This window comes from Aspergillus sclerotioniger (genome assembly GCF_003184525.1).
Source record: "Aspergillus sclerotioniger CBS 115572 chromosome Unknown BO94scaffold_7, whole genome shotgun sequence".
In the NCBI taxonomy this organism is placed as follows: domain Eukaryota; kingdom Fungi; phylum Ascomycota; class Eurotiomycetes; order Eurotiales; family Aspergillaceae; genus Aspergillus; species Aspergillus sclerotioniger.
In genome coordinates this window covers 1,050,113-1,063,869 of record NW_020290997.1, presented here as the reverse complement: position 1 = coordinate 1,063,869, position 13,757 = coordinate 1,050,113, and the positions used below count along the sequence as shown (strand labels likewise).

The 13,757-nt window shown below is 54.0% G+C and overlaps 3 protein-coding genes across 3 annotated transcripts; 2 read left to right on the top strand and 1 right to left on the bottom strand.

Annotated features, from left to right (window-relative positions):
• Positions 1–210: 210 nt before the first annotated feature.
• Positions 211–8,781, top strand: BO94DRAFT_622451 (putative translational activator; the record flags this gene model as incomplete). Its single annotated transcript, XM_025617082.1, has 7 exons — positions 211–331; positions 424–2,495; positions 2,555–3,239; positions 3,293–3,487; positions 3,549–7,373; positions 7,428–7,999; positions 8,052–8,781. The coding sequence occupies 7 exons, from the start codon at positions 211–213 to the stop codon at positions 8,607–8,609; spliced, it is 8,028 nt and encodes a 2,675-aa protein (XP_025470077.1). The 3' UTR covers positions 8,610–8,781.
• A 361-nt stretch (positions 8,782–9,142) lies between these two features.
• BO94DRAFT_370723 (60S ribosomal protein eL19) lies at positions 9,143–10,396 on the top strand. Its single transcript, XM_025607206.1, has 4 exons — positions 9,143–9,231; positions 9,404–9,673; positions 9,815–9,965; positions 10,106–10,396. Coding segments are annotated over exons 1-4 (573 nt in total). The 5' UTR covers positions 9,143–9,229; the 3' UTR covers positions 10,256–10,396.
• A 1,309-nt stretch (positions 10,397–11,705) lies between these two features.
• BO94DRAFT_370702 (uncharacterized protein) lies at positions 11,706–13,296 on the bottom strand. The gene has a single exon (XM_025607205.1). The coding sequence runs from the start codon at positions 13,069–13,071 to the stop codon at positions 11,755–11,757; it is 1,317 nt and encodes a 438-aa protein (XP_025470075.1). The 5' UTR covers positions 13,072–13,296; the 3' UTR covers positions 11,706–11,754.
• Between the last annotated feature and the right edge of the window lie 461 nt (positions 13,297–13,757).

The window sequence follows — 13,757 nt, the reverse complement described above, 5'->3', positions numbered from 1 at the left end:
GTGTGAGTCAAGCCGAAGGGATGGGTGAGGGGGGGGAGTAGGTAGTCAAATGGTCGGAAGGCTTAAATCAGTCGGATTGCAAGGCGGGCCCTTGAAACTGAAGGCGGCGGAGCTCCCCCCACAACGCCGCAAAACTTTTATGACAACATCCGCGGCCCCATTCGTGCCCATTGCTCCTCCTCACGCCGAGCATGCTTCAGGCCACCTAACATGGACGATTTTCCATGGGATCAGGTGGAATCAGGGGACCTGGGGAGTCTGCAGGTTGTGCTTTTCGACAGCTCGACCGCTCGCAGAATCCGCGCTCTCCAGGACCTCCGTGATCGAATCGGTACGTGAGATTCTAGCCTGTCCAGGGACCCCCCCTCTCTCTCTCTCACTCCCACCGCGCTCAACTTCATGCTCACCGTCTGTCGATCATAGGGTCCAGCTTACCTTCCCAAACTCATCAGCCTCTTATCGGGCTTCTCTTCAAAACCTGCCCCCGTTACGTCGATCGCCCCTCTCGCCAGGCCGTACAGCAATGTCTCCGTTCGCTTCTCAAGGCCCCGGTCCCGACCGACGATCTGAAATACCTCTCCCAGAAGTTGCAGGCGGAAGCCGCTAAACCCGCCCTAGCGCCTGGTCCTGCTCTCGTCCTGCTGGAATGGTGTTCAATCGTTCTTCAGATCTTGGCGGAAGACTCCGAGACGCCGCTTTCTGCCGTGTTAGACACCATTGCCGTCGATGCAAAGGCACTGGATATCTGCCTGGCCGCTAACCCCAAGCCGGCAGTGAAGGCTTCTGCCCTCCGGGTGACAAGACGTGCCCTGCGGGCTACATTCTCCGCTGCTGCTTGGGGCGAGGATGCTGTTCGGGAGTCCGTCCGCCGGTTGACCGGCGACTCGACGACTGGACAGAAGAACGCACCTTTCCTGGGTGTCATCTCCGGCGTCTGCGCACGTCTCCCCACCAAGAAATCAGTCTTGGAGGGGGAGAAGAAGTTGATTCTTTCGTACTACGTCAAGGAGTTGGCTGGCTCAAAATCTGCGCCGCCAGCTCATATTGCGGATGCATTGGGCGACTTCTTCGTCTCCTTCATAAGCTACGAAGATCTCGCTTCCGAGTTGGTACCGCCCTTTGAAAAGGCTATGCTACGCTCCCCCGAAGTCGTTTTCAGCGGCTTGCTCCCTTCGCTGTGCGCTTCGCTGCCGGATGGAATTGACATATCGGAACTTCTGCACTCGCGGCTGTTGAAACACCTGCTCTCGAGCATGAAATCGAACAACTCAGCTATCAGGCAGGGTGCCCTTCGCTCGTTTGAGGCCCTGCTCTTGAAGTCCAAGGACCAGAACTTACTCATCAAGGTTACAAGCGAGGTTGTCGGCCCTCTGAAGACCCAAAAGATCACCAATCCGGAACAACGTGCCGTGTACGCTCAAGCGGTCACCGCGATAACCCCTTCGGTCGACGTGTCAAAGGATGTGGTCCAGGGTTTTGTCCCTCTGTTCGCACGGGAATCGAACGAGGCCGCTTTGGAGCAGGAAATCAAGTCATTCTGCAAGCATTTGGCTTTCCTTGTTCAGTCTCAGGTGAAGGTCAGCGACGACGTCGCCAACGCTATTGTGAAAGGATCTTCCGACAAGCGTGTGCCATTCAAAAAGCTCTGGCAGCTCAATGTCAGCGATGTTATCTGGGAAGTCGAGCCTTCCACATTGGCGAGTTCCAACGTCGAGCCCCTTGTGAACAAGTTCCTCAACAAGATGAGAGAACTATACAACGAGGTTGCCTCCAACCCTCTGCCATCTGCCCAGGCCGGCTCTCTGTCGACGGCCCATGTATATCTGGCCCTTCTAAAGCGCTCTTCCACACTGCAGAGCTTTGACAAGTCTGCGTGGGAGGAAACCGTGGCACAGTCGATGGTGCTAAACCCGAAACCGTCTTTCCTCCTGAACCCGAAGGCGTACTCTAAGTTGAGCTCTCGGGCGGAGATCCAGTGGGCTGTGCGAGCACTTTCTGCCGTCACTGCCGGTTCCAAGTTCGAACAGGCCGACGATGCAGCCAAGACCGCATGGGCTCAGGCAGTTATATACAACGTCGTTGCCCCCGGACTCCACACCAGTTTCCGGGATGAAGCTGCCCGTGCATTGTCAGAGGTCCATCTGAAGAATGTGGGAAGCGTGAGTCGGATGGTTATAAGTGCTCTGTGGTCCTGGGTACATTCCTTTAGAACTGGTGAAAAAGAATCTGCACCAGTCTCTGCAGGACCAGAGAGTGAAAGGTTCCTTCATCTCGTTGTAAAGGCTCTTTGCCCCCCTGCTTCTAGTCTGCGGGGAGTAGACAACGTCGCTACGGATCTGAGGAACCAACTCGTTGAGTTGCTAGTCCTTTGCCGTCCTGAGTTGATTCCAAACGTATCATGGATCTCCTCTTGCCTGAGAACTGGCACAGACCCCGGTGACCTTGTACGCGAATTTCCCGAGAAGTGCGTGGAGCAGCTAACTCGCTTGCATGAGGTATGTCGTGTTCCTATACTCACTACAGACTTGAAACCCGCCCACTGATGATTTCCCAGGACCCGGTTCAGTCGAAGGTACCCCAAATCGATGCTGCAATTTGGAGTGCTGCCGGTGAGTTGGCATTCGTGGCACCTGACGCTATGGTGCCCCGACTTGTGAGCCAGATCCAAGACGACCTGAACACTTCACGGTCATCCAAATTCACGGCTACCGATGTCGCTATTGCTCGAACCCCTGAGGGAACCATGTTTGTTGACGTTCTTAGCACAAAGTCGAAGCAGTCCAACTTTGATAAGAACACTAAAGACTACGATATTCTCAAATGGGAGGAGGAACTACGAGCACAGTTGGGTGATAAGAAGGGCCAAAAGCAGAAGAAGCTTACTGCGGAAGAGCAGTCGAAGGTCAAGGCCCAGCTTGTAAAGGAGTCCAAGATCCGTGAGGAAGTCCTTCAGGAGATTAAAAGGATCGAACGAGGATGTGGAATAATTCAGGGTCTCGCGGACGGACCCGCCATCGATGCGGATGGCTGGATCAACCCCGCTGTGAGCTCCTTACTCTCCCTGACCGAGGCTGGTGCAGGCTTGTTTGCTGGGGATGTCGTGTCAAAAGCCTACATCAAGTGTGCCGAGAAGCTGTCCTCGCGTCTTGGTCCGCTGCGGCCTTTCGTGGGCATTGCCACGCTGCGTGCAATTGGCAAGAGTTACTTGCCTCAGGAAATGGAAGTAGAGCCACTCGGACGTAGGTTTTTCTCTGTTCAGCTGGGCGGGAAACATGCACTGACTAGTCTGCAGAGCTTGTAACTAGGATTCTCTACCGGGTGCGCTTCGCCTCCGAGCAACGCCCTCTTGACAGCACGTCTCTGGCCTACGTTCTGCCTTTGCTTTTCTTGGTGCTCAGCCGAAACGGAATTGATGAACAACGAGGAGAGGAAGAGGGCGAGCAAGTTCTCCTTGCCCTCGAAATCTTGTCCTTCCATTCGGGCTCCTGTGAGTTTATTTGTCACGCTTTGAGCATATACGCCATCAAAACTAACTATCGGACGTCTAGTTACCGACGAGCGCCTTCCTCGAGTCGAAGTCTTGAACAACCTGCTTGCATCGATGCAGAAGTATACTCAACACTACAAGCTCATCAAGGATACTCTCTTCGACTTCAGCAGGTGCATCTCAGCGAACATCAACAAAGACGAGCTAGACATTCTTCTTAAAGGCACGATCGTTGCAGATGTGTCTGTTCGTACTTCGGTATTGCAGGTCATCGAAGCAGAAATTGACCTGACTGACCTTGACTTCTCGGAACACATCTGGCTGGAACGCCATGACCACGTGGAGGAAAATGCTGAAATCGCCGAGAACATCTGGGAGGAAAATGCTCTGGAGGTCGATGACTCCTCGTATGGAAAGATTATTCCGTATCTCTCCTCGAAGGATTCGCAACTCCGTGGTGCTGGCGCTCGCGCGCTGGCGCATGCAGTCGCCACGAATCCATCGGTGTTTAATGACATCTTCGCAGAGCTACAGTCGAAATATACCGTCGAGATCCAGCCTAAGGCTCCAGAGAAAGACAGCTACGGAATGCCCAAGAAGATGGATATGGCAGACCATTGGGAGCTACGTAGCGGTATTGCCCTCGCTTTTGGTGCTATGACGGACCTCTTTGAAGGCGAGCAGACCGTCTCCTTCCTCCGCTTCCTGATCGAAAGAGGGCCCCTCATCGACAAGAGTTCCACCGTCCGAGCACAGATGGCAGAGAGTGGCAGATCCGTCATCGCTGTCCGCGGTCAGCAGAAGGTTGAGGAACTGATGGTGCTCTTGGAGACGACCCTGGAGACTTCCGACAAAGGCAGTGAGACGTCTGATCTCCTGAACGAGGCCGTGGTTGTTCTGTATGGATCTTTGGCGCAGCACCTGAAAGCGGACGATCCGCGTTTGCAGACGGTCATCAAGAGACTACTTGACACGCTCCCTACTCCTTCGGAAACTGTGCAGTCTGCCGTGTCGGGATGTCTACCGCCTCTGATCCGACTTTCTCGCCCTCAAAGTGGCCAGTACGTTCAAGAAATGCTGGACCAGCTGTTGCAGTCGAAGAAATATGCTACACAGCGTGGCGCGGCTTACGGACTTGGTGGTATCGTCAGCGGCAGGGGTATTATCACACTGCGGGAGTTCCAGGTCATGTCACATCTGCATGATGCCACAGAGAATAAGAAGGAACCTCATCAGAGGCAAGGTGCCTTGTTAGCATACGAGCTATTTGCCACCATCCTGGGACGGACTTTCGAGCCTTATGTTATCCAAATCGTTCCCCAGCTCCTTGCCGGGTTTGGAGATGTTAACCCAGACGTGCGCGCTGCCTGTCTCGATGCCGCAAAGGCTTGCTTCTCGAACCTCAGCTCTTATGGTGTTAAGAATATTCTCCCTACCCTGCTCGACGGTCTTGATGACACGCAATGGCGCAGTCAGAAGGGCGCCTGTGATCTCCTGGGAGCGATGGCCTACCTTGACCCTCAGCAACTAGCGGCAAGCCTTCCGGACATTATTCCTCCGCTCACTGTGGTCCTCAATGACACGCACAAAGAAGTGCGCAGTGCGGCAAACCGAAGTCTTCAGCGTTTCGGTGAAGTCATCAGCAACCCCGAAGTGAAGAGCCTGGTGAGCGTGCTCCTGAAGGCGCTGAGCGACCCGACAAAGTACACAGACGAGGCTCTGGATTCACTCATCAAGGTTTCCTTTGTGCATTATCTGGATGCTCCGTCCTTGGCGCTTGTTGTTCGCATCCTTGAGCGTGGTCTTAGCGATCGGTCGAATACGAAACGTAAATCCGCTCAGATCATTGGCAGCTTGGCCCACCTTACTGAACGCAAGGATCTCATTTCTCACCTGCCAATCATCGTTTCCGGCTTGCAGCTGGCTATCGTTGATCCTGTGCCCACCACTCGTGCAACCGCTTCCAAGGCCCTTGGTTCTCTTATCGAGAAGCTCGGAGAGGATGCTCTTCCCGACCTCATCCCCAACCTTATGTCTACGCTCAAGTCGGATACCGGAGCCGGCGACAGACTGGGATCCGCTCAGGCCCTTTCGGAGGTACTTGCAGGCCTGGGTACAACCAGACTCGAGGAGACGCTGCCTACCATCTTGCAGAATGTGTCAAGCTCCAAACCTGCTGTTCGGGAAGGTTTCATGACGCTCTTCATCTTCCTTCCCGCCTGCTTCGGAAACAGCTTCGCCGCCTATCTCAGCAAAATCATCCCCCCTATCCTTGCCGGTTTGGCTGACGATGTCGAGTCCATTCGCGAAACCTCTCTCAAGGCGGGTCGCTTGCTGGTTAAGAACTTCTCCTCCAAGGCCATTGATCTCCTTCTGCCGGAGCTTGAGCGCGGCCTTGCGGATGATAGTTACCGTATCAGATTGAGCTCCGTCGAGTTGGTTGGTGACCTGCTCTTCAGCCTGACTGGCATCACTGCCAAGGCCGATGCGGAGGAGGAAGAGGAGGAGGCTGCCCAAGCTGGGCAGTCGCTGCTCGAGGTTCTCGGAGAGGAGAGGAGGAACAAGGTCTTGTCTGCACTGTTCATCTGCCGCTGCGATACTTCGGGTCTCGTCAAGAGCGCTGCTATGGGTGTCTGGAAGGCGCTTGTTGCTTCTCCCAAGACTCTCAAGGATATGGTTCCCACCCTGTCTCAGCTCATCATCCGCCGCCTTGGTTCCTCCAACATGGAGCACAAGGTCATCGCTAGCAACGCGCTTGGAGATCTCATCAAGAAGGCTGGAGAGTCTGTTCTCGCGACTTTGCTGCCTTCTCTCGAGGAAGGTCTGCAGACTTCGCCCGATGTGGATGTCAAGCAAGGTATTTGTATTGCTTTGAGAGAGCTCATTAATTCCGCATCCGCCGAGGCCCTTGAAGATTACGAGAAGATTCTTATCTCGACTGTCCGCGTGGCTCTGGTTGACAACGACGAGGACGTCCGTGAGGCTGCTGCCGAAGCCTTCGACGCTTTGCAACAAATCCTGGGCAAGAAGGCAGTCGACCAAGTTCTGCCCCATCTCTTGCTTCTTCTGAGAAACAACGAGGACGCGGAGCAAGCGTTGTCGGCACTATTGACACTCCTCACCGAGCAAACCCGAGCGAACATTATCCTTCCCAACCTTATCCCGACACTTCTCACCTCTCCTATCTCTACCTTTAACGCAAGGGCTCTTGCTTCCCTGGCCGAAGTGGCAGGTTCTGCTATGACCCGCAGACTGCCGACAATCCTGAACTCCTTGATGGATGAGATCGTGTCCACCACGGACGAGGTTCACCGTGAAGAATTGAGCAGTGCGTTCGACACGATCCTGGTGTCGGTGGATGAGTTCGATGGCTTGAATGCCATGGTGAACGTCATGATCACTATGATGAAGCATGACGACCATCACCGTCGTACCAACGCGGCAATCCATCTCAACAAATTCTTCGCCAATGCTGAGATCGATTACTCCAGATACCATCAAGATCTGATCCGCGTCCTGCTCATTTCCTTCGATGACCGCGACAAGAATGTCGTCAAGGCAGCGTGGACGGCGCTGAGTGGGCTCACGTCCCATCTGCGCAAAGAAGCAATGGAGGTGCTTACCATCCCCGTTCGCCAGGTCTTGCGGAGTGTTGGAGTCCCGGGTGCCAACCTTCCCGGTTTCAGCCTGCCCAAGGGTATTACAGCCATTCTGCCTATATTCTTGCAAGGTCTTCTGAACGGCAGCGTCGAGCAGCGTACGCAGGCCGCTCTCGCGCTTGGCGACATCATCGATCGCACTGGTGCGGACTCTCTGAAGCTGTTCGTGACCCAGATCACTGGTCCGCTTATCCGTGTCGTGTCCGAGCGATCGGTGGACATCAAATGTAAGATGCTTCCTACTCGATCAAAGTTTACGTGTTGCTAATTCATTACACCAGGCGCTATTTTCTTCACCCTCAACAAGCTCCTGGAGAAGATACCGCTCGCTGTCAAGCCATTCTTGCCACAGCTCCAACGCACCTTCGCGCGTGGTCTGGCCGATGCTTCTAGTGAGACTCTTCGTAACAGGGCTGCGAAGGGTCTTGGTATCCTGATCACCTTGACTCCCAGGGTCGATCCTCTTATTGCGGAACTCATCACAGGCACTAAGACCACCGATATCGGTGTCAGGAACGCCATGATGAAGGCTCTGCAAGAGGTGGTGGGCAAGGCCGGCGCAAACATGAGCGAGGCATCGAAGAATGCCCTCCTCGCTCTCATTGACGATGACGCCAGCGACCAAACGGATGCCGTCGCTATCACGAATGCCAAACTGCTTGGTGCACTGGTGAAAGTCCTCCCGGCAGCCACTGCGGGTCCGCTTATCAAGAACCGGGTCTTGACGGCCACGGCTTCTCATGCCTCGATTCTGGGACTCAATGCTCTGCTTGTGGAGTCTCCGTCATCCGTGACGGAACATTTCTCTGCTGAGACTCAGGCTGTCATCTGCCAGGGAGTCACGAACAAGGATGTAAGTTTTCGGTCCCGGTTTTGGGTTGATGAGTGATACTAATGCTAGGCAGCCCTTCATCGCCGACAACAGCGTCCTCGCCGCCGGAAAGTATCTTCTGGTTGAGGATGAGCATCGCAACTTTGAAGTTAACAAGGCCATTTTCGAGGCCTTGGCGCCCTGCATCCAGCCCGGCACGCCCTCTGACACGCGGCGGTTGACTCTGGTGGTCATGCGCACCGTCAGCCGCCTGCACCCTGAGCTGACTCGGCCTCATCTGGCTCTCCTGGCGCCCCCAATTTTTGCCAGCGTTCGGGACGTGGTTATCCCTGTCAAGCTGGCGGCCGAGGCTGCCTTCCTGGCGATATTCTCTGTGGAGGATACTGAGGGTGCCGTGTTCGAAAAGTACATGGCTGGACCCGGAGCTACGCTTCCCCCGGGACCCAAGCGGAGCATGTCGGACTACTTCAAGCGTGTCGCGCTACGTCTTGCTGCCCAGGCTCGGGAGCGCAAGGAGGCGGAAGGTGGACAAGGAGGGTTGGGTTTGTCCAATGATGAGGTTGAAGACGAGAAGGAATTGTGGAGCATTGGAAAGGTTGATCTCGGGGACGGGGCCTTTGCGGATGAGTGAGTTCGATCTATCTGCTACCTATACCCTTCTGTTGAGTGGGGACAATTTTGAAAGACGAAAAGCATGTTGATATAAGATGAGCAATGCATTGTTGATGTTCTTGTTTGTGTGAGGTTCTTGGACGTCGTCCAAAGTTCTATAGTTGAATGCTTAGGGCGGTAGCTTATCGGTGATTGGCCGGGGTTATCCGGTCTCCGTCATCATTGATGCGTATCTAAGTACTATATCTAGTACCGTAGCCGGCCGAAGATCACGTGGGGGGGAAGGAAGGATCAGTGATCGCGCATCCCGACCAGCACCACGCACCAAAGGGGAGTGGTAGAGGAGTGATTGGGGGAGTGTTAGTAAGTATCTATTTCAGGCCATCATCATCTATCAGGCGTCGTCCGGCATGCAGACGATGGGAGCCAGCGAGCGTTGCGGCTCTCCGGGCGCGTTCCCCGGATCGGGACAAGCGTCTGGGGCACGAACCCTAAGGAGGGTTTTGCTGGGCTCGCTTAGCAGCACAACGAGCTTAGCTAATCAGCCGCCGTATCTCAAACTCCTCACCTGGGAATTCTACCCGTCGACGAGTGCAACGAACATCATCCGCCAACGACCGTCGATACGCCGACATCAAGATGTGAGTTCATCTTCCGCGCTTGATATTGCTACTCGAAGGGGGCTGCCCTTCCGTCGCTGGACTCGTTTTCCCCCGTTCACGCCCCGGATTCGCCCATCGGGCCCTTCTTTCTGTCGAAGCAGCCCCCCGATCGGTTTGGACCTCATGCTGACCGACTGCTTTTGCACCACAGGGTCAACCTTCGCACCCAGAAGCGCCTCGCCGCCTCCGTGGTGGGCTGCGGCAAGCGCAAGATTTGGCTCGACCCCAATGAGATGAATGAAATCTCCAACGCCAACTCCCGCCAGACCATCCGCAAGCTCGTCAGCGATGGCCTCATCATCCGCAAGCCCGTCACCATGCACTCCCGCTCCCGTGCCCGTGAGCTCGCTGCCGCCCGCAGAATCGGCAGACACCGTGGTCTGGGTAAGCGCAAGGGTACCAAGGAGGCTCGTATGCCCAGGTATGCTCATTGTCTTTCCCTCTGAGTGTTGTGCAAGGATTTTCTTGGTCGCCCGCCTCAAGGCCACCACCACGCCTAGGATCGAGATGGAGTTTCGGGGCCCACTTCCAGGGATGTGTGCTGATGGATATTCGATTAAAGCCAGATCCTCTGGATGCGCCGCATGCGTGTTCTCCGTCGCCTGCTCGTCCGCTACCGTGCCTCCGGCAAGATCGACAAGCACCTCTACCACGAGCTCTACCACCTGAGCAAGGGTAACACCTTCAAGCACAAGCGTGCCCTCGTCGAGCACGTAAGTTCCGCCTACTGCTGTTGTTGAAAGGGATCCCGTCAGGTTTTGGAATCGCCTCGCCCATCCGGCTCTAGGGACCAGACGGGTCACCCCCCTTGGGCTTAGGAATAGGGGCTAACGTGATATTTTCCGTACTACAGATCCAGAAGGCCAAGGCCGAGCGCCACCGTGAGCGTGTCCTCAAGGAGGAGATGGATGCCAAGCGTGCCAAGAACAAGGCTCTCCGTGAGAGACGCGCGGAGCGCAAGGAGGCCAAGCAGAACGCCCTTGTTGCTGAGGCTCAGGAGTAAACTTCCTCTGTTGAAGAACTTGGGCGGTGCGGAGGTTGAAACGGGGGGGAAACGATCAGCCCACGGACTGAGATCGACCACTCCGTGTTCGTTGCAGGTCTGGCTCGGTGGCTCGATTCATCCGGGACGGGTTGTTTGGATTGTATCGGGAGCCTGGAACGGGGTTCGGGATCAGGGAAATGCACCATCATCATCATCCCCGTCCCTCTCCCTCGGGGGAGGGCTTGTGAAAGGACCACGCAAAAAAGGAAAAAGACCTACTCTTAAAGCAAAACAATGGCATGGCGCTTTGTGTGATACGAAATTTCCATTTTATTACCTCTTTATCTTTTTTCCTCACATTTCGACGTGCATTTTCTCCTGCTTTCCGCCCATTCAATCCACCCATCTCGCCCGGATATCTTTCTCTTCGGTTCCCTCTCCGCTCTCCCAAGCAAGCCTTCAGCAAGTTTAATGTCGTAACGCATCCTGAATATCATTTGAGGGTTTGTCGGGTCCTTGTAATGGTCTAGATCTGTAGTTTCGCTGGCCTTGTCACACCTTATTACGTCAAGTGAAACGACCCCCTCTTCCCCGGTCTCGTGTTTTCTTCAAATCATATTTATCCCCACTTTCCAAAGGGGAAGTATTTTTATAGGTTACCTCCCAAGGCTCCAAGGCTGTAACTAACAACCCCGACAACCAGTTCATCAAAGGAACATTTTTATAGGTATCGCGTCTGCGTCCTTTTTCTTAAAAAAAAAAAAAAAAAAAAAGGAATCTATATCTACTATTGTTGTTGATTTTGTTCTCTTTCTCTCTCCTTGCCTTCTTCTTTCTCTGCGCCCTTCATTTCCTCTTATCTTATCTATATGTTCTATCTGTCCGTCTCATTAGTATATCAATATATCTCTTGGCATCCTATCATCCGTCCCCGGACTGGTGGTCATCAAGCCTCAGGTGTACAAATACGACATTCGCTGCTTCATATGCACTTACAATTGTAGAAGTTATATAATATGAGAGACAAACGAAACAGACGGGCTCTTGGTGTCGCTCATTATGCTAATGTAGAGGATAGATACTTATCGTCTGCATTGGGTTACTAAGTCCGGGGTGGTGGGGAATCCAGCTGGATATATATTATTTCCATTTTCCACATTCACAATCATTACATCCTGGTTGTGTTTGTACTTTAAACTAGCATTTTAGTCTTTCCCCCTTTCTTTCTTGTTATTGTGCCGGTATAGATTACAAGGTGGGAGGTTGAGATACGGTAAGGATCATTTGGTTCAGCACTGGAAATGCATTATCGTACACACATACAACATGATGGCATATCTTAACACGTGCCAACCGAATTCATATCTAGAATACATGTGCTTCCATGCGACAGTCGTCCATCTCTCTTCAATCATCTGAACAGGAATACATTGTTAAAACATTGTGGCTCATGTCACGTGTCTCGTGTTTCGGTACCAGTTGGAGTAAGGTGGCAGCAAATGGCTGGTGGTTAGCAATCAGACTTGTCCCAGTGGTATGGCGGTAGAACTACGTCTGTGCATCGCGTGCGGGGGACATTCTAGGTCAAAGGGATCACTTCGTGTGCTGAGTCTGGCCACGGGTCCGCTTGGATCGCATGATTCTAGTTCGGCGACAGTAAACGGGTAGCTGAGTCGTTGCAAGCTGCTCCCCGCGCTACTCCGTCCCGGGAGAAGGAGCGTGCTTCCCAAGCTGCGATCACTGTGCATAGAATACCAGGCAGCTGACGCCGGTCGTTGGGACATCTCTGACTGTTGCATAGCGACATGGCTGTGAGATGGAGCATCGGCAAACGGATTGCGAAGCGCCCCCGCGATGCTGCGCATACTCCCACGCGAGACATACTTGACCTCCGCAGAATCTAGGAAAGGGTTCGAGTCCAAGACGGGATTCAAACTAGACAGGGTCCGACTGTGGTGGTGGCCGGGTGCCAGTTTTGGTGCTGCAAGTGCAACGCGAAGAGGGCTTGAAGGAGTAGACGAAGCGACGGAGAGGAAGGACCCTCCGGATTGATATCCTTGAAGCGAGTCAGCTGAGGGGGCGACCGGCCCGCCTTCATCTTGCAAGTGCTCTTCGCTCGTGCCAGTGCTCAGGCCACCACGGGGATCGCGCCGCTTATGTCGCATCACAAAGTAACCTATGGCGAGTGCAAGAGCAACAAATGCTACTCCACCTAGAACGCCGCCTAAGATCGCGCCGAGTGGGGCATGTTCACTATGGCTAGACTGATCTATATGGCCTTGCGAGGAGCTATTAGCAGAGGCGATAGGGCTAGTCGCCGTAGAGTGTGCAACGAAAGATTCAGTGCTGCGCAGAGTCGGTATCGCTGATGTCTTTGAAGTTGCGGAGCTTGGCAGGTAAAGAGAAGAGTCTGTTTCATGACTTGAAGAACCAATCCGCGACGATACGGGCATGTGAGCGTGAGGGCCATTTTCTGTGTGGATTAGATTGTAGTTGCTGGGCTTTCCAGCTGTAGTGGATGCAGTCGTTGTAGGAACGGCCACCGGGCTAACAACAGCAGGTGGCTGTGGTGATTGTGTAGTTACCGCATCCGTGAAAGGTAACAACGCTGTGGAATGCCATGTGTCTGACGCAGAAGTCTCGCTTGGTAATGAGGTCTCGGTTGAGGATGTAGGGTCCGAGTTCGTGAGGGAGGGCTGGGACACGGCAGAGGTCAAGGTAGAGCTGGAGATTAATGAAGAGGTTGAAGGCACGACTAGGTTGGAGTGTCGTGGAATTTTAGTAGTACATCTTGAACTCTGACGGAAGAGGATCGAAGAGCTCGACATTGACATGTCGCCAAGCCCGCAGGCTGGATGACGCGATAAGCTCTGCTGGATCAGAAAAGGGATTCGGAGAAGAACGTGTGCTGCATGAAGAACCAGGTAAGATGAAAGAGAGAGGGAATCCCTGGATTTGAGGCCGAAGGCGCGTAAAAGAGCGGAGACGCCGAGGCGGTCGTAGTACTCGTGGGTAGTGAATGACAGGCTCACGTAGGAATGGAAAGAGTGAACAAACGGAAGCCGGGGATACGATCGAAAAAAGCAGATACAAACATGCTAAGGCCGTCTCATTGCTGTTGTTCTCTACCGGAAGGAGACAGGCAGGCCATGACAGCAGATGTCAGAGGCTATAGCCCGGAGGGAGTCCACTTGTTTCAGGATGGGATGGTGAAGCAGAGGGCCAAAAAGGCGTGAGATTCCAGTGACACGTGAAGACCAGAGAGATTCGGATAGATTGATGAAGCTATGGAAAAGAGGCTGTGAAGGAGCAGGGATCTGGGAGAAGGAAGAGGACCAGGATAACCGGAGACAAACAAGAGCAGCACAGTGTTTGGCCAGGCGCCAGGACTGTGTAGGGCCCGGTGGGCCGACAAACCGGCTGTGACGAAAGGAAGCAGGGGGCGGAAGAGATTGTTACTCTTGGAGGGACTGGATGAAACCGCAGGGCTCCAGAACATCCAATCCGCGGTGCAGAGGTA